Here is a 19,147-nt window from a genome sequence, read left to right on the forward strand (position 1 = left end):
ACCCCCCAGATTTTGACTTTGAAAAGACTGTTCCCAGGTTTAATTTTTCTCAAATCCAACTACGAATAGGAAGTTAAGGTGCCATAAATCCCTGACTTTGTACCAAGCCAGAGATCTTCATTCCACTAAGAGACAACTACTCCACTACCTTAACTTTCTGGTTAAAAATGGCTGGCTTACATCAATGGGATTTACTCTATAACCCAAACTATATGAAGTACTTCTATTACATAGTTAAAAAGAACGATAAGAAATAGGGAAACTCTCTCAACCCTGCTGTGTTAACACAGAGCCAGCAACTAGTCACAGCCGAGGGAGCAGCGGTTAAGAGCACGCACTCAGCAGTGAGGCACACTGATGCAATCCAACCCACCATTGATTAGCTCTGTGATCACTGGGAGCTACCTAACATACCTGTGTTTCATTGTCCCCATCTTTAAAATGGGCATAATAGGAGTACCAACCAATCTCTTCAGGTTGCTGTGAGGTTTCAGGAGATAATCCAGCACTTAGAACAGCACCCCACACCAAGGAAACTTCAATAAATGCTAACTATTACTTACTTATTTTCTTAGGTCCATGTCAGTATTCCTAGAACACAAACACTATATCCTAATTTGCACCGTCTGCAAAAATCACTTTAAAACTACTTCAAATGATTACAAAAGAAAAATTAACAAAACCCTTTCAGTGACTAATTTAGATATTATAAATACATCACCTGGAAAACTTCCAATCTGAAACAGTAAGCTTGCAGCAAGAATATAAAGTGAAAGCCACAGAACTTGAGTAACACTCTATTCAGGGGGTCTCGGCCAATGAGAATACCAGAAATGTCTACTACTTCCTACACAAATGCATCTAGGGAAAGCAAGCTATATTTATTCAAAACTATAAAAGGTTACAATATAAATCAAACAAAATTAGTTTTTAAAAGTTAAGTTACTCATAAGTGTCCAAATTCTGACCAAATCAAGGGAACAATCACTGTACAGAAAGGTTATTATATAGCCCAAGGAGCAAAAGGCAATAAACAGAAAGACACTACATGAACATACAAATCCACAGTTTTAAACCAGATTCTAAATACATGTGTTGGTTACCGTTTTCCAACATTCAAGCAGTAAATGTTTTATACCTGGTAAAAAACATATTATGTGAAACCTTTAATCACATGTAATAAGATCTAACAAGTGTGAACCAAGTATAATCTAAGGTTTGCTTGCTTATATGAAGGTGAACATTTCAGAAGGAACCCAAATTAAAGTAAATCCATTATCATATCTACTTCAAATATGACTCACAAAAATGCTTATCCTTTGCAACTGCATCCCAAGAACTGCCCAGAAATTAACATCAGAATCTTACTGAAGGGTATTATAGTGACCAGCCTAAAGAGATAAATTACTTATTTGGGGGCTTACATAGCAGAAGTCAATGAATTAAATTACATGAGTAAAGAAAATATACAATGTACAATAGCTAAAGGTTAGAAAATCAAACACTGTGGGAAAAATTTATTAGTCTGTACAAGTTGATTTTGATAAAATATTGACTACTTGTTACAATAAATTAACAAGATTTTCATTGCAACAGTATTTTTCCACACACATCAAAATCTGGAAGCAATAAGTCTTTCTTAAATTGTCATTTAGTGTTTTTTTCCCCAACCCTGAAAACACAGACATAGGTTCTTTGATATAACAAGCCATTTATGGAAGTCATAAGATACAGATATTCATAAACATGACACAAGCTACAATAGATGCACCTGGGCAAACACCACCAACATTTATAGAAAAAAAGTGTTGGTTTAAAAGTGTAAGTAATAACATGAATACATAAACACACTATTCATGTCCTTCCAAAACCAAAATGGGGGAAAACCTTATTGCCATTCTGCTAAACACCATATATCTAAAAACGCTGCACAGAGAGTAGTAAGTTCAATGTACATAATGTACATATCACACAATTAAAACTCCAGTTAAGCAACTGAGCTACTCATTGAAGTAAATTAAAAGGTAAGACCAAACTTCTTTAACATACCAATGCTATTTTAGAAGTATCATCAGAACAGAGATTTAATTATAAATTGGCCTGGACTGCATCCTGTAAAAGGAATTTTGCTTAGTATTAAAAGAGAACCTGTCAGCAAAAATCCTAGAAAGCTGTGGAATCATGCTCTTTGTTATTCCTGAAGAAATTCACCAGGTTGACGACACCTGTCATCTCCCCTGTGGTTCTAGGAGTTCTACATATCAATTAATTCAGTAATTGATAGGCGTATTTAAGCAAAACGAAGACCAAAAGTAGACCTTGTTCTCAATGCATATTAGATGGGTGGATTTTAAAATCACATGATAAATGTAAATCATAAAATCAAATGTACTCATAAAGGTACACCAATTTTATGTTACAGAAAAAAACTGTAGATTGCAAACTGTGCATGCTTAACCATAACGTTTTACCTGGAAAAGCCACTGCGTGGAATTTCTTGCAAATATTTACTGCCATGATACAAAACAAATATGTGCAAACTGCAAGGTCCCTAAAATAGCAGTTAAAGAGTTTATATACAGAAAGATGTTACTATCTGATCAAATATGCAAGAGATGGCATTTCCCAGAGTTTATAACACAGAACAATAACCTCCACAGGTTCCTCGTCCATGGCCTTCCTCCCCGTGTGACAGTTTGACTCCTTTATTCTGGTTCTCACTTTCCCACAGTCCAGGCGTCTGAATGATCTTTTCAACAAGTTCCTCAAAGGCACACTGCACGCCATCACAGGTTTTTGCACTTGCCTCTGAAATTCGAGAGAAAATGTCTTAGCATATTCCTTTCTGGTCATCCTCCTGTTCTTCTGGGAAACTATTATGACATAAATATTGGCCAACAATATGTAAAGAGCCAAATTAATAATTTCTTCCCATAGGTTCAATGTTCGTGAATTCCCCCAACTCTCACTGCCTGTCAGCTCTACCTTCAAAGCACCTCCCAGATCTGTCAACTTTCTATCACCACCATTGCTACTGCAGCCACAGCCACTGGCGTCATTCATTCAGGCTACTGTAAGAGAGAGGTCCAGCATGACCTTTTTAAATCTCATCTCCAATTATCACCACCCTCCCTTTCCCCAAAAACACACTGCTCCAGCCTACAAGCTTCTTCTTTTTTAACTACATTAAACTGGTTCCGACCTCAGGAAATATTTGCTATTCTCTAGCCTGAGCTGATCTCCCTCTAAAAGTCTTCATCTGAGTGATTCTTGCTCAAATGGCACTGCCTTGAAGAACCTTCCCCAGTCAGTCCCCAGCCTGTCGCCCTCCCTTTCCTCTTACTGTTCCACTCCCTTCACAGCATTACTTACTTATTTAGCTGTTTCCCATACTACAACATTAGCACCCTAAGGGCAGGGAGTTTGTTTGTTCTATTCACTATTATATCCTCAGTGTTCAAACAATATTTATTGAATAGATGAACAGATATTGAAATGAAGGACACCCAGCAAGTACACAGCAGAGGTAATACTCAGTTCCTTTCTTTTCTGAAACTCACTATGCCTTCCACTTATACCACCTGCTTCTACCTATATGATGTTCTTCCATATCCATTTCTTCATTCCTAGTCAATTCTAACAGCTAACTTGGCCATTCCTAAAACTGGCTTCCCAATAGAATTAACTACAGTGGTTTTCATATACTACTTTATAAGCCCTCCTTCAGACCTGTGACAAAGCCCAGGACCTATAAGGTTCAGAAGCTCCCCAGGTTTTTCTGACACAGGCAGTTCACTTTTCTAAATGAGAAATCAGCAAACTTTTTTGTAAAATTTAGGCCAGAGAGTAAATATTTTAGGCTTTGTAGGCCACGCAGTTTCTGTTGTAACTGAACTCTGCCAGGAACCCAAAAGTAGCCACAGACAATACGTAGGTGACTGGGCATGGCTGTGGTCCAATACAAATGATGGGGCCACATGTTTACTAACCCCTGCTCTACCATGCTCCTCAAATATTAATGTGCATATACAAGTCACAAAAAGATTTTATTGAAATGCAGATTCTAATTCAGAAAATCTGGGGACCTCCTGAGATGAAACATTTCTAGCAAGCTCCCAGGTGGTATCACTGTTGAAAGCACACGAACCAACAAGGCACAGCTTTAGTACTGGAGCCTGGCTTTATGGAAAGGCACTGCATACTGAGAGGAATGATTTGCCTGTGTTCTGTAGGACTTCATATAATGTGTTCCTATTTTTTCTTACAGAAGGAAAAATAGCCCTGACTGGGTAGTTCAGTTAGTTAGAGCATTGTCCCGATACTTCAAGGTTGTGTGTGGGTTCAATCTCCAGTTAGAGCATATATAAGCCTCAACCAATGAATGCATAAATAAGTGGAATAACAACTGATGTCTCTGATTCTATAGTTAGTTTACAGTACAACTATGAACTAAATACATATCATTTATAATTCATAGAGAAAAATTTAGAAGAGATTTCATTTTTAAATTCCTCCTTAATAATGAAAACATAAATATTCACACACCTACCTATAAATAACATGGAATGCTTTCGTGCAAATTTCAGGCCTTCGTTTCTGTCAACTTCACGATTTTCCTAAAAGACAGATGCAAAGATTAAAACTACCAAGGTCCTGGCTGGTCAGCTCAGTCAGTTAAGATCATCATCAGGAAAAGACAAGGTTGCGGGTTTGATCCCTGGTCAGGGGACACACAGGAAGCAACCAAAGAATGCACGACTGAGTGAAACAACAAATGAATGCTTCCCTTTCCATTCCCCTCTCTCTTTCTTCTGCTCTCTCTCTTTAAAAAAAAAAAAAAATCAATAAAAATTAAGCCCTGGTCAAATAGCTTGGTTGGTTGGAGCATCATCCTGGCATGGAGGTTGCTGGTTCGATTCCCCCGTCAGGGAACATACAGGAGCAGCTCGATGTTCCTGTCTCTCTCAGAAAAAAAAAAAAAGACAATAATAATAAGAAAAACTACCAAAACACAGAGCCAAAGAGCCAAGTATCTAACTTCTTACCTTATCAATTTTATTTCCAACTAGCATGTTTACTATGTCATTTCTTGTGCAGTATGTTTCCAATTCATTTAACCAATTATCCAGTTTAACAAAGGTGTCTCTTCTTGTGACATCATAAACTAAAGTAAAAAGAGTCATTTATAATTAAGCATTTAAAAATAAGAAGCAATGATATCATATTTCTGATATGTAAATAGGAGCTAACATTACTATATAGGCAAGTCTATTTTTTTAAGTCATTGATGTTTACCAATCAAATGGAAGAAACAAGTACAAGAAAAAAATACAAGCATGCACACATTTCAATTTTATTAACAAACACTATAAGAGGAATGAAATGATAACTTGTGTGATAACTGAAAATTAATTTCAGCAAAAAAACTGCTGGGCCCTCTTCCTTACAACAAAAGAAAGTGTGTCCAAGTGCTCAGGTTCAAAACTGTGGCAAAAATACCAAGAATTTTATATGAACTTAAACATCTATGACCCTGTTAATTTGTTTCTTACAAAGATCATAATCTGAAAAACTATGTAAAATTAGCAAATGGAATCCTGATTACCTTCCTCTGTGATCACTTTCACACTGTTCCACATTATCATAGAGAGCCTTATTAATTTACAGTATTTCCTAAACTTAGGAGATGCTAAAACCAAAATAAGACTCACTGTCAAATTAATAGAAATAAAACCAAAGCCTCACAAGTCACAATATGAAAGAATTCTCCCTACAACTGATCGATATTCACCTTAAACCATATTAAGAACAAGCACTTTTCTGCTGAAGTCGCTGGTTCAAAACCCTGCACTTGTCTGGTCAAGGCACATATGGGAGTTGATGCTTCCTGCTCCTCCCTCCTTTCTCTCTCTCACACTCTCCTTCTCCTCTCTAAAATGAATTATTTAAAAAAAAAAAAAAAAGTACTTTTCAGCAAGCTTGCAAGATAGCGGCGGCCATTTGAGGTGGGCTGTGCAGGCACGTCTGCTCCGGAGCCCGGCCAGGCAGTGCTCAGCTCTGGGCCAGCTCTTTCACAGGAAGGTTGTTGATCATTATGAAAAAATCCCAGAAATGTGGGGTCTCTCAATAAGACATCTAAAAATGTTGGAACTGGATCTGTGGGGGCTCCAGCATGTGGAGATGCATGAAATTACAGATTCCAGTGGATGAAATGGGGAAGATCATGGATGCCAGGTTTAAAACATTCGGCTGTGGTTCTGCAATTGCTTCCAGCTTGTTAGCCACCACTGAATGGCTGAAAGGGAAGACAGGGAGGAAGCCTTGACCATCAAAAACACAGATATCTCCAAGGAACTGTGCCTTATCCCTGTGAAACTGCACTGCTCTGTGCTGGCTGAAGATGCTATCAAGGCTGCCTTGCTGATTAGAACCAGTAACAGGAACCCAAGAAAGGAGAGGTGGAGAAGAAATAAGCCCTTGGCTAAGCCTCTAGCAGGACATATCAGCTGCTTGCCTACCCACCGACCAGTCAACCTGTGCAGGAAACAAAGATTTCAAAAGTCCCTCCTGCATTACAATGAAAGAGCAATGCGATACCCACAACACTTGCTGTCCACATTGTGGCTCTACTGCACGCTAAATATACAGTTTAATTGTTGTTTCCTGTGGGTTTTTTCAGCCCATTTTTACCATCTAAACCCAATTTGTTTATATTTTGAATTGTAATGCCAGTGGCCAAGACCAGGCAGACTCACACTGGATCTGGACAGCTGGTAGAGGAACTGCAGAACAGAGCTGGAAAGTGGTGGGCCATTCCTGTTTATTAGAATCTCACAATGGTGGGGGAGCAAACAGGCAGGGGAAAACCTTTCCTTGTGGCAGCAGGCAAGCGATCTGTCAAATGATCCCTCACAGTGGCGGGCAAGTGATCCGCGCCATGGGAAAGCACCCATAGCCTAATATAGGTTATACACATGTGACTCTGCCATGGGCTCACAAACTAATCACGCAAAGTGCAAGCAAGCAAGCCTAACATAGCTGTTTTCCCAACAGGCCTCAAAACTGAAGTCAGTAATGAAATCTCAGTGCACAAAGATGTCTCAAGTGCACAAAGATCTAATTTACCTGCATCTACTTGGAGGAATTACCAAAAGAATGTCTTGATATCATTATTTGATAGAGCCAAGTATTTTACATAAAACAGATTTGCATATATTAACATATTAAAAAATATAAGACCAAAAAAAAAAGGACAAGCACTTTTCAACAAGTTACACCTGAGAATCCAAATTTGGTTTTTAAATTTTGTGTGATTATGAATAAATAGTGTTAAGTGTTATCTGCTATCATCTAGGACTAATAAAATGCAGCTAACAGAAGATCAGTTTCTGATACTCTAAGACCAGCTATATGTGGATTTATCCTCAATTATTTCTTTATTAACATGTGCTCTTAAATCAAATAAGTATGATCTTTATTTTTTAATTACTGGACAAAAGGTTGAAAATAAATTTTAAAAGAGTCAATATTCATTAATATTAAATGAAGTTAATACAACATCAAGTTACATAAAGCAGCCCTAAAGAAAAACAAAACAAAAACTTACTGACCTTTACAGAATAAGCAAAATAAAAAATTCTAGTAATAAACAACACTATTTTTAAAAAAGCATATTAAAGTAAAAACTTACCTAATATAACACCCTGTGCACCTCTATAATAGCTGGGAGTTAATGTTCTGAACCTCTCTTGACCAGCAGTATCCTAAAAGTGACAATCAATTACTATTAAAGAAAACAAAGTATAAACAACAGACATTCAACATAAGTACTAATTTAAGAGTAGAAAGTAAACAGCATTATTAAAAGCTCATTTGAAATTTAAATAAGATGTATTTTCTTCATGAAAAATGTTACATTAAATAAAATTAAATGCTGACTTGTCTCTAAAAAATGCAAATAAGTAAAGGTGTTCTACCACTTTGGATTTAAGATTTTCATCACACATGAAACACACTTTATTGAAAGCCATGGTTCTCAATTCTAGCTGCACAATTAAGTTTCCTAGGAAACAAAAAACCTGGATGCCTGGGTCCAACCCACAAATATTCTGAGTTAACTGGTCTAGGGAATGAGGAAAGTTCTTAAGATCTTCCCAGGTGATTCTAACATAGAATAAAGGTTGAGAACCAACTATTTGAAGAGCATTATAGGGGCGTCTTATTTTAGGGTAGTAACTTTTAGGATGGACTTTTAAAAATGTTTTCTATGTATCTTCTTTTAGGAAAATGCATAAAACCAAACCACTCCTTCTTTCTGACTCATGCCAGGAATAATAAACATAAAAGATGTACACTAGTGGAAAATGAGGGTTTCACAAGGAAGGAGCCTCATCTGCTTAGTCACCAGTTTAACCTCAGTGCAGGGAAAAAGTATTGCCACAAGATAGCGCTCAACTTCTGTTGGGAAAAAAAGTAAGAAAACTAACAAGTCTCTACTTTCAGGATGGTTCCTCCTGCCTTTTTTCTACCATCTTTGGACTGCAGCTTCAAGGTACCTAAGTTTATGCAAAGCAGCAGATGGCAATTTAATGCCTTAGCCCACCACCTGTTTTATTACATAAAGTTTTACTAAAGTGTTATTAGACCACAGCCAGGCCCTTTCACTTATGGACTGCCATACAGCCTGCCTTAAGGTTGGACTAAATATTTACTATTCAGCCTCAAGAAAAAGTTTGCACTAGAGGGCACAGGGGTTGGGGGATGGATGAAAAAGTTGAAAGGATTAAGAACTATGAATTGGTAGTCACAAAACAGTCACAGGGATGTAAAACACAGCATAGGGAATATAACCAATAACACTGTATAATAACTATGTATGATGCCAAGTGTGTACTAAAAATATTGGGGGAATACTTTGTAAACTTTATGATTGTCTAACCACTATACTGTACACCTGAATTGAAACTAATACAAAATAATCATGAATGTAGTAAACTGTAATTAAAAAATGAAATAAGAGAAAAGAAAATGTTCGCACTCTGCTAATGTAGAGTACCCTGAAAACAGAAAAGACATATACCAAATGTCAGCTTGGCTACCAGTCTCCTGGTTGTAAATGTGAGTCTAGCTATGGAGCAAACAGCAGTTCCTTTACATATAAAGTGTTAATAACCTCTAAGAGGTTTATAAGATTCTAGAGACATTTTCAGCTAGCAGGGATGGGCTCCAGCAATACCTAGTTTCTTTGCCTGGCCAAAGTAGAGAAAGCTTTAAGGAAATAAAAATAAGGTACAGAGTGTTTGAAGTAATTCACAGCCCAGAAGAGAAACAAGAAAATAACTTCCACGTAACCCACTCTGCACATCCACTGCTCCCCCACAGATGGGCCACCTTCCACAGATGCAGAACGTCCCTGGCTTCCAGTGTCACTACCACAGAAACTGCCTACCCACATCACCATGGTACAGTGAAAAAGTAACAAAATTAAACTTTCTACAGAGATGAATTTATGAGATAAAAAGATTTCTCTTTACAAAAATTCTTTTTGCCTCAGTTTCTTATAAAACCTGCCTCTGATATTAAAAATTATTCAATTTGCATGTTTACTCAAAACAGTAATATAAATTAAAAGATACATATAGTGAGTGAATTTACTACCTAAAGCATATTATAATTTGACAATATGATATAGATCAGGCCAAGGACCAAGCACGAAATATTTCTGTCCCAAGCCTTTTTGTTATAACAGGAAAAATGTCATTCTATTTGCATAGTAAAAATATCCACATTTTAATCAATTAATTTCCAGAAGTAGCATAAAGCCATGTGAATATAAATTTTGTTTACTTTCATCTTCATTGAGATCAACTTCAGTAACTGCCTTGATGAAACATGACATGAAAATCAACTGTAATCCCTGTTAAAATTTGCATAAAGCCCAGTGTTTTACAGTAAAAACTACAGCAAAAAATGTTTTAGTGTTAAAATATTGCACATGAGTCTGACACTTTAAATGTAAATATTTAATTAGGTCAGGTGTTTAAATCTTGACTTTTTTTCACCTATAAAAATGTTTATGGAGATATGATAATTTTGGCAAAAAACCCTGTTTTGCAGTATTGGGTCAGGATTTATAACAACTATAAAATTTATATGCTTAAGTAGTCAGAAAGATTTTTTTTTTGTATTTTTCTGAAGCTGGAAACGGGGAGAGACAGTCAGACAGACTCCGGCATGCACCCGACCGGGATCCACCCGGCACGTCCACCAGGGGCGACGCTCTGCCCACCAGGGGGCGATGCTCTACCCCTCCGGGGCATCGCTCTGCCGTGACCAGAGCCACTCTAGCGCCTGGGGCAGAGGCCAAGGAGCCATCCCCAGCACCCGGGCCATCTTTGCTCCAATGGAGCCTTGGCTGCAGGAGGGGAAGAGAGAGACAGAGAGGAAGGAGGGGGGTGGGGGGTGGAGAAGCAAATGGGCACTTCTCCTATGTGCCCTGGCCGGGAATCGAACCCGGGTCCCCCACACGCCAGGCCGACGCTCTACCGCTGAGCCAACCGGCCAGGGCTCAGAAAGATTTTTGCTTGTGTTTGTTTTCTTTTTCTTTTTTTTCTTTTTTTTTTTTTTTTTTTTTTTTGTGACAGAGAGAGGGGAAAGATAGGGACAGACAGGAAGAGAGATGAGAAGCATCAATTCTTCGTTGCAGCACCTTAGTTGTTCGTTGATTGCTTTTTCATATGTGCCTTGACTGGGGGGCTGCAGCAGAGAGAGTGACCCCTTGCTCAAGCTAGTGACTTTGGGCTCAAGCTGGTGAGCCCTTGCTCGAACCAGATGAGCCCGCGCTCAAGCTGGCGACCTCGGGGTTTTGAACCTGAGTCCTCCACATCCCAGTCCGACGCTATATCCACTGCACCACCGCCTGGTAAGGCGCTTGTGTTTGTTTTCAAAACAGGAACATGCAGTAAGTGTAAAGTCTTTGTAAGACAGAAGCAATAGAGCTTATTATCTTTATCCTGCAGTTTTATTTTCCAATGGAAAGAGATTATTAAAGATAGAGATGTATAAAGAAATAGAAAGGATCTAGAAAGGCTAAATAACAGAATGTGGGAATGGAAGTGAAAGAAAATATAGAGAAAAACAACCTTAAGAGTAAATACCTATGGCAGCACTTTCAGGAGGCAGTGAGGGCAGGGCTATGATTGATTATTCTATTTGATTTATTCTAGAAAGAGCTTCCAAGTGGAAGAGGTTTTATATAAATAAAACCAAAAAAGAATTAGAAGAAACTATAGGTTCATATATGATATTTCTTTTCTTTTTTAAGGGAGAGGAGGGGAGATAGTAAGACAGACACTCGCATGCTCCCCGACTGGGTATCCAGCAACCCCTGACGGGGCCAATGCTAAAATCAACCAAGCTATTTTTTAGCGCCTGAGGCTGACATGCTTAGACCAATGAGTTATCCTCGGAGCCCAGGACAAGGCTCAAAGTAATTTAGCAACTGGCTGCGGGAGAGGAAGAGGGAGAGAAGGAGGAGAGGGAGGAAGCAGATAGTAGCTTCTCCCATGTGCCCTGACTGGAAATCAAACCCTAGACATCTATATGTGGGGCTAACGCTCTACCCACTGAGCAAGCTGGCCAGGCCCATATAATTCTAATACTGGGTGAGAGGGTCTTCCTAAATATGACATGACACCCAAATGCCATGAGAAAATAACTGATCTGACTACATAAATTCTAAAACCATGGTATGGCAAGAACACTTCTCCCCTGACCCCTGCCTCCACATATTCCCCAGCCATACACTCTTATCCTGAACAAGATTTGAAGGTAAACGAGACTAGTTAAAAAAAAACAAAAAACTTGTAGTATATGCAGAGTATTACACACCATAAACATATATATTCATCTTAAAAAACCATTAACATATATATTCATCTTAAGTAAAATTTAAAGACAACTGACAGTGGAAAAAATTAGTATTTTGGCAAAAACTAATGTTTTTAATATATAAAGATTCCATTGGCCCTGGCTGGTTTGCTCAGTGGTGGAGTGTCAGCCGGCATGTAGATGTCCTGAGTTTGATTCCTAAACAGGGCACATAGAAGAAGCAACCATCTGCTTCTACACCCCTCTCTCTCTCCACCCCCTCCCTTCCCCCCCCTTCCCCTCCCACAGCCATGGTTCGATTGGTTAGAGCACAGAGGCCAGGCGCTGAGCAGTAGCAGGGGCAGAGAAAGGTGACAAATCAATCATTTCAAGAATATAAAATATCAGGACCCAACTTAAAAAACCATGTAAAATATTGTTTGTTTGAAAAAAATAACAGGAAAACATTAGACATACTTACATAGTTACTTTTTATTTGGGATAAAAAGTTTCTTAGGAATAGTGTGCCATTCAAAGAATCCCAGGAAAATAAATGAGATCATACAATGCATGAATACTTGTTTCAATCTGTAACTGACATCTAGACAGCTCTTAATATTTAACCATCATGTTGAAGTATGTCTCAGTTTGAGAATTGCTGACCACTTCTAATATTATTTACCTTATGCTATAAAAATATATTTATATATTATCACAGTAGATAAATGAGATATATAAAATAGTACTCTTTTTTTTTAAATAAAATAAAATTTTATTTTATTTTATTTATTTATTTGTTTTTTTTTTAAAGAGACAGAGAGAGAGTCAGAGAGAAGGATAGACAGGGACAGACAGACAGGAACGGAGAGAGATGAGAAGCATCAATAATTAGTTTTTCGTTGTGCATTGAGACACCTTAGTTGTTCATTGATTGCTTTCTCATATGTGCCTTGATCACGGGCCTTCAGCAGACGAAGTAACCCCTTGCTTGAGCCAGTGACCTTGGGTCCAAGCTGGTGAGCTTTTTGCTCAAACCAGATGAGCCCGTGCTCAAGCTGGTGACCTCAGGGTCTCGAACCTGGGTCCTCGGCATCCCAGTCTGACGCTCTATCCACTGTGCCACCGCCTGGTCAGGCTAATATAGTACTCTTTTATAACATATATATAATATACATTTTTAATATGTTAGCAATAGTATTTAGATAGAGAGAAAGACAAACAGGAAGGTATACAGAAGCGAGGGAGACAGGCAGGCAGGCAAAGACACTAAGCATCTTGGGTGTTTCTGAGTGTTAAAGCTACCTATTCAAAATGAGGATAGTTTAAGAGACCTTTTGAAGTGTAATAACATTCGCATCATAGGGGAACCAAAGAAGAGAAAGAGCAAGGGACAGAAAACCAATTAAAAAAATAGTGGCTGAAAATCTCCCTAACATGATAAAGGAAAAAAAAAAAAAAGACACACAAGTCCAGGAAGTGCAGAGTCCCAAACAAAAGGAACCCCAAAAAGGCCCACACTAAAACATATCATGTTAAATGGCAAAGGTTAAAGACAAAGAGAACTAAAAGCAGCAAGTGAAGGACAGCTAGTTACCTTTTCAAGGGAGCTCCCATAAGACAATCAGCAAATTTTAAAACATAAATATTTCAAGCCAGAAGAAATTAACATAAATTATTCAAAGTGATGAAAAGCAAAAAACATACAAATAAGACTACTTTACCCAGTAAAGCTATCATTTAAAATTGAAGGAGAAATAAAGAGCTTCACAGGCAAGAAAAAGCTAAAGGAGTTCATTACCACCAAACCAGTATTACAAGAAAGATTCAAGGGTCTTCTTTAAGAAGAATTAAAAAAAGAAAAAAGAAAACAGAGGAACATAATTATAAAGAATAAAATGGCAATAAATATATAGCTATAAATAACCACTTGGCTATAAATGTCAATGGCTTAAATATTCTAATCAAAAGACACAGGTAGCTGAATAAGAAAACAAGAACCTATATATGCCATCTACAAGAAACCCACCTCAAACGAAAGATATACACAAAGTAAAGGGATGGAAGAAAAGGTATTTCATGCAAATAGAAAGGAAAAAAAATAGCTGGAGTAGCAATACTTATATAGAAGAAAATAGACTTTAAAACAAAAGCTTTAAAAAGAAAAAAGAAGAACACTACATAATGATAAACTGAGCAATCCAAAAAAAAGGATATAATCCTTGTAAACATTTAAGCACCTAACATGGAAGCACCTAAATACGTAAAACAAATTGATGAACACATAAGGGAAGGAATCACACTAATACAATCACAGTAGGGTATTTTTAACATCCCATTGACAACAATGGATAGATCTTTCAAGAAAATGGCAGCCTTAAATGATACACTAAATCAGCTGGGTTTAATTGTTATCTTCAGAGCACTCTACCCTAAAGCAGCAGAATATAAAATCTTTTTAAGTGGGCATGGAACATTTTCTAGGACAGACCACATGTTAGGACACAAAACAAGTCTCAATAAATTTAAGAAGAATGAAATCATATCAAGCACCTAAAATGGCCAATTAATATTTGACAAAGGAGGCAAAAAGATACAACAGAGTAAGGACAGGTCTATTCAATAAGTGGTGCTAGGAAAACTGGATGGATACAGGGAAAAAAATGAAAACCAGACCCACTTCTTACACCATACACAAAAATAAACTAAAAATAGAATTAAAAACTTAAATATAAAACTTGAAACCATAAAAATCCTATTTTTTCTTCTCCAAGGCAAGGGGAACTAAAGAAAAAAATAAACTGAAACTACATCAAACTAAAAAGGTTTTGCACAGCAAAGGAATCCATCAAAGTGAAAAGACAACCCAATGAATAGGAGAACATATCTGCCAATGACACATTTGATAAGACATTAATATCCAAAATCTATAAAAAACATATAACTCAACACTAAACAATCCAATTTAAAAATGGGCAAATGGGCTGGGGGGGAGTTGGAAGGGAGAAGGGCGATAGATGGTGATGGAGGGAAACTTGTCCTGGGGTGGTGAACACACAGTGCAATATACAGAAGATGTGTTATAGATTGTACCTTTGAAACTTTTATAATTTTATTAGTCAACATCACCCCAGTAAATTCAATAAAAAAAATTAAAGATAAATAAAAATAAATAGAAATGAGCAAACGGCCTGAATAGACACTTCTACAAAGAAGGCATACAGGTGATCAATAGACATGAAAGGATACTCAATGTCACTAATCATCAGAAATGCAAATTAGAGCCATAATGGGATAATAACTCACACCTGTCAGAATGGCTATCATCAATAAATCAAACAAGTGCTGGCATGGATGTAAAGAAACGGGAACCCGCCCTGGCCGGTTGGCTCAGTGGTAGAGCGTTGGCCTGGCGTGCAGAAGTCCCGGGTTCGATTCCCGGCCAGGGCACACAGGAGAAGCGTCCATCTGCTTCTCCACCCCTCCCCTTCTCCTTCTGAGAAGGGACTCTGTCTCTCTCTTCCCCTCCCGCAGCCAAGGCTCCATTGGAGCAAAGATGGCCCGGGTGCTGGGGATGACTCCTCGGCCTCTGCCCCAGGCGCTAGAGTGGCTCTGGTCGCAACAGAGCGATGCCCCGGAGGGGCAGAGCATCGCCCCCTGGTGGGCAGAGCGTCGCCCCCTGGTGGGCATGCCGGGTGGATCCCGGTCGGGCGCATGTGGGAGTCTGTCTGACTGTCTCTCCCCGTTTCCAGCTTCAGAAAAGAAAAAAAAAGAAAGAAAGAAACGGGAACCCTTGTGTACTGTTGGTGGGAAAGCAACTGGTGTAGCCACCATTGTAAACAGTATGGAGTTACCTCAAAAAACTAAAAATGGAACTGCCTTATGACCCAGCAATCCACTTCTGGGAATTTATCTGAAGAAAGGTGAAACACTTGTTCTAAATAAAAAAGAAGTAAATCTTACCTTTTGCAACAGCATGGATGGACTTGGAGATTATTATGCTAAGTGAAATAAGTCAGTCAAGAGAAAGACAAGTACCACATGATTTTGCTTGTATGTGGAGTCTAGCGGATAAAATACACTAACAAATAAAACAGACTCACAGATATAGAGAACAGACTGACAGCTGTTAGAGGGGGTTGGAGGCTTGATGGAAGAAAGAAAGAAAAACTCACAGACAATAATATGGCGGTTACCAGAGGGGTGAAGGAAGGTACAAGAGGGTAAAGGGGATAAATGGTGATGGAAGGAGACGTGACTTTAGGAGGTGAACAGACAACACAATATGCAGATGGCATATTATAGAACTGTACACTTGAAACCCATGTAATTTGATTAATCATGCCACCCCAATAAAGTCCATAATTTTTTTTTTTAAATACAGCTACCCATTCAGCATTAACATGAACAGGTCTTGTCAGCAGAGCAGTGTGGAAGAGAATGGTTTGGTTCAAGGGCAAATGAAACAAAAACAAAGCCAGTATATAAAAATTGGGCACCAGCATTAAAAAATAAGCTCAAAGTTGGCAAACTCAAATTTTATAAATATTTATATTAACAAACATGAAAAAATAAATTCTTTTCTAAGTATGACTGCATTCCCCTTCTCCCCAACGACTGTCTTTAGTGTTATGTTAGTTCAGTCTAAGCTGTCTTTTTTAAATTTCAAAGAAATACATTCATCAACCATGATTCTCTCTGGCAGGCAGGATGATTTTTTTTAAATAGTTTGTTCAGTTTTTCAATATTATGAAGGGATTATATATTTTAAAAAGTAAAACAAGTTTCTGCTTAATTACCCAATTATAAGACACACCTATTTATTGCTTATCCTTGAGTCAACATCAAATTTCCCCGAAATTATTTAATACAAATGGTTCATTCACCTCCAGAACACTATATACATTAATATGTGCCTCTTTAAAAAGTTCAACTTAATATTTATACAAACACATTTTTAAAACTCTTACCCATATTGCAAGTTTCGCCTTATTTCCATCCACTGAAATTGTTTTCACCTTAAAGTCAACACCTTGAAAAAATGAAAATTTTGGTAAGAATCCCAGTAAAATATATTTTTTTAAATCAATTACCAAGAAAACCAGAGAACAGAAATGCCACTTTATCAAATGCCCTAATTCATACCCCAAATTCTTAAGAGTTATGATGTGAAGATAAAAGAAAAAGTATCACCAAACTTAGCACCTTAGGATTTAGTCAGGATACTTGAAAACCAGTTGTTTGTAGAATTCAAACACTCACCTATCAGTGTTCTTGAAAAACTAAAAATATCATTGAAAAAATAAAATTCATTTTAAGGTGCAGATTGACTATGCACATTAAAAGCCAAAAGTGATATTCATGGTGCTACTGTAGAAAAAAACTATGGCTGACTGTGGATCCAGGCAATTTTCAGGGACTCCCAATGCATCTACACACTATTATTAAAAGTGTTGTTCACACCTGACGGACCCCTACCTTGGATTCTGACTACAGGCCAATTGGATGACTGGTATAAATATAAAAGAGCTACTCCTTAGCTTGTAAATTCTTTGCTTGTTTTTATCCTATAAAACAGTATTATTTTTATACAACCTTATGAACTTGCTACTGCAAAATTTCACAAAGAGAATTTACCCACAAATACATTTGTGCCCAGCCCTCTAAGAATCTTCATACATGAAAGAGGAGTGGTCAGTTCTGTAAAAACCTCCTATTGTACTAATTTATGTCAAGAGAAGAGCTTCATTAAAAGGCACATGAGGTTTTACTGTTGCAACTCCCCCAAAGCTCTCCCTTTTCAGGAAAAGAAGTTGACAATGCCATCTGGCTTAAGTGAACAGTAAGTCCCCACATGTCTTTAAAGAGTATCAAAAATAATATATAGTCTACCCCACTGGCCAAAGGTAAAAAACATCAGCTCAAGAAGCTTGGAAAGAAACTTTCAAAAGATCTTATTAGCTTGTCACAATTAATTCAGAAAAGCCACAACTATGATAAACCGCACCTCATCATATACTAAATGCTTAATAGAACACCTGTCACCAATTTAGAAATATATTAGTAATTTTTGGATGATTTCTAGTGTTCCATTACACTAGAAATTTATATTTTACACATCCAAAATAAAAATGCATTTCACAATGCGCATTATACCAGGTCTCTGTCTTTCTGTATACCAAAGATTAAGAAAAAGAGTTTGGTGTTTTGGGCTAGAGTAATCAAGGAATTGATAAAGCCAGGCCTAGAATGATGTGCAACCATTAGTAACCATTAAAGGACAGTGTCAATTATGTAGTCCAAGGAAAACCTAAGTATAAAGTTGCTTGGCAGTCCAAAAAAGAAAGAAAAAGAAAAAAAAAATCCCATGTTAAATAATCTTGTATTCACCAGGTCTAGATTAAATATATGTACATGCGCCACACCACCTACATAAATAATACGAAATAACTTACATTTTATTCATATTGCTTTAAAAAACAAAACCTAAGAAAATCCAGATGAGGGAAATGGTTCTGACTTGGTCCAAGTATAAATGAAGGCCATTGGTAGACACTACAGAGAGATAGCCTATAATATATATTCTACAGTTAAATTCCCAAGGTTTTCAGAGAGTGAAGAATTTATTTTTTTCCTTAATAACCCCAGATAGCATGATCAGGGGCGAGCTGGCCTTTTTGCTAGCTACCAGCTAATTAGTTTACCTAAGAAAAGAAACTCACTGTTCCCAGAATGTTTGTTTTCCTCCCTTCCCCCAATCTCTTTTATAATTTCCTGTTTTGGCATGTTTGTGGACAGCCTAATGACTGTCTCTGTCATGTGTAATTTGTATGTTGATAACTGTCTCCAAGTTACAGAGAACACCATCAGGAACCACTGCCCACTTGAGTCCTACCATCGATGTCAATAGACACTGCTAGCCTAACAGGGCATGTCATCTGGATCCCAGCTCCTCAAGGTCCCTATTCATCTCGTCTTCTCCAGTGATTCTCACGTGCTGACACTGAGCTCTTTAGCTCTCACACGCTCAACTGTTCCTTTACCAAGCCTAGTTCTCCTGTTTCCAGGTGTATGTGTCTTCTTTGGTGGCAGCAGTCTTTATGATAAATTTGATTTTGCCAACTTCTTACTAGATTTGATTAAACCAACCTCCTCATGTGGATAATAAGGAGCTCATAACAGAAACAGAATGTCTAGGAAAAAGCAGTCCTGTGTTTCTCCTCTAGGACCACACTGCACATTTTCTGTGACCAACTGTGTGTGGATTTTTCCCACAAAAGGC

At 37.7% G+C, this 19,147-nt stretch overlaps 1 protein-coding gene and 1 pseudogene across 2 annotated transcripts in view; one reads left to right on the forward strand and one right to left on the reverse strand.

Annotated features, from left to right (window-relative positions):
• Positions 1-542: 542 nt before the first annotated feature.
• Positions 543-19,147, reverse strand: part of RAB18 (RAB18, member RAS oncogene family) — a 52,813-nt gene continuing 34,208 nt past the window's right edge. Inside the window, exons 3-7 of one of the 2 annotated variants that reach the window (XM_066384543.1) lie at positions 16,836-16,897; positions 7,691-7,763; positions 5,046-5,164; positions 4,550-4,616; positions 543-2,808 (exon numbers count right to left, since the gene is read on the reverse strand). In XM_066384543.1, the coding sequence (XP_066240640.1) occupies positions 2,633-2,808; positions 4,550-4,616; positions 5,046-5,164; positions 7,691-7,763; positions 16,836-16,897 (497 nt within the window). In that variant the 3' untranslated portion in view covers positions 543-2,632. The remainder of the gene's footprint in view (positions 2,809-4,549; positions 4,617-5,045; positions 5,165-7,690; positions 7,764-16,835; positions 16,898-19,147) is intronic. The other variant, XM_066384545.1, reaches the window with a different exon arrangement.
• LOC136405608 (iron-sulfur cluster assembly enzyme ISCU pseudogene) lies at positions 5,288-6,473 on the forward strand (annotated as a pseudogene).

Source organism: Saccopteryx leptura, chromosome 5 (assembly GCF_036850995.1).
Source record: "Saccopteryx leptura isolate mSacLep1 chromosome 5, mSacLep1_pri_phased_curated, whole genome shotgun sequence".
Taxonomy (NCBI): Eukaryota; Metazoa; Chordata; class Mammalia; order Chiroptera; family Emballonuridae; genus Saccopteryx; species Saccopteryx leptura.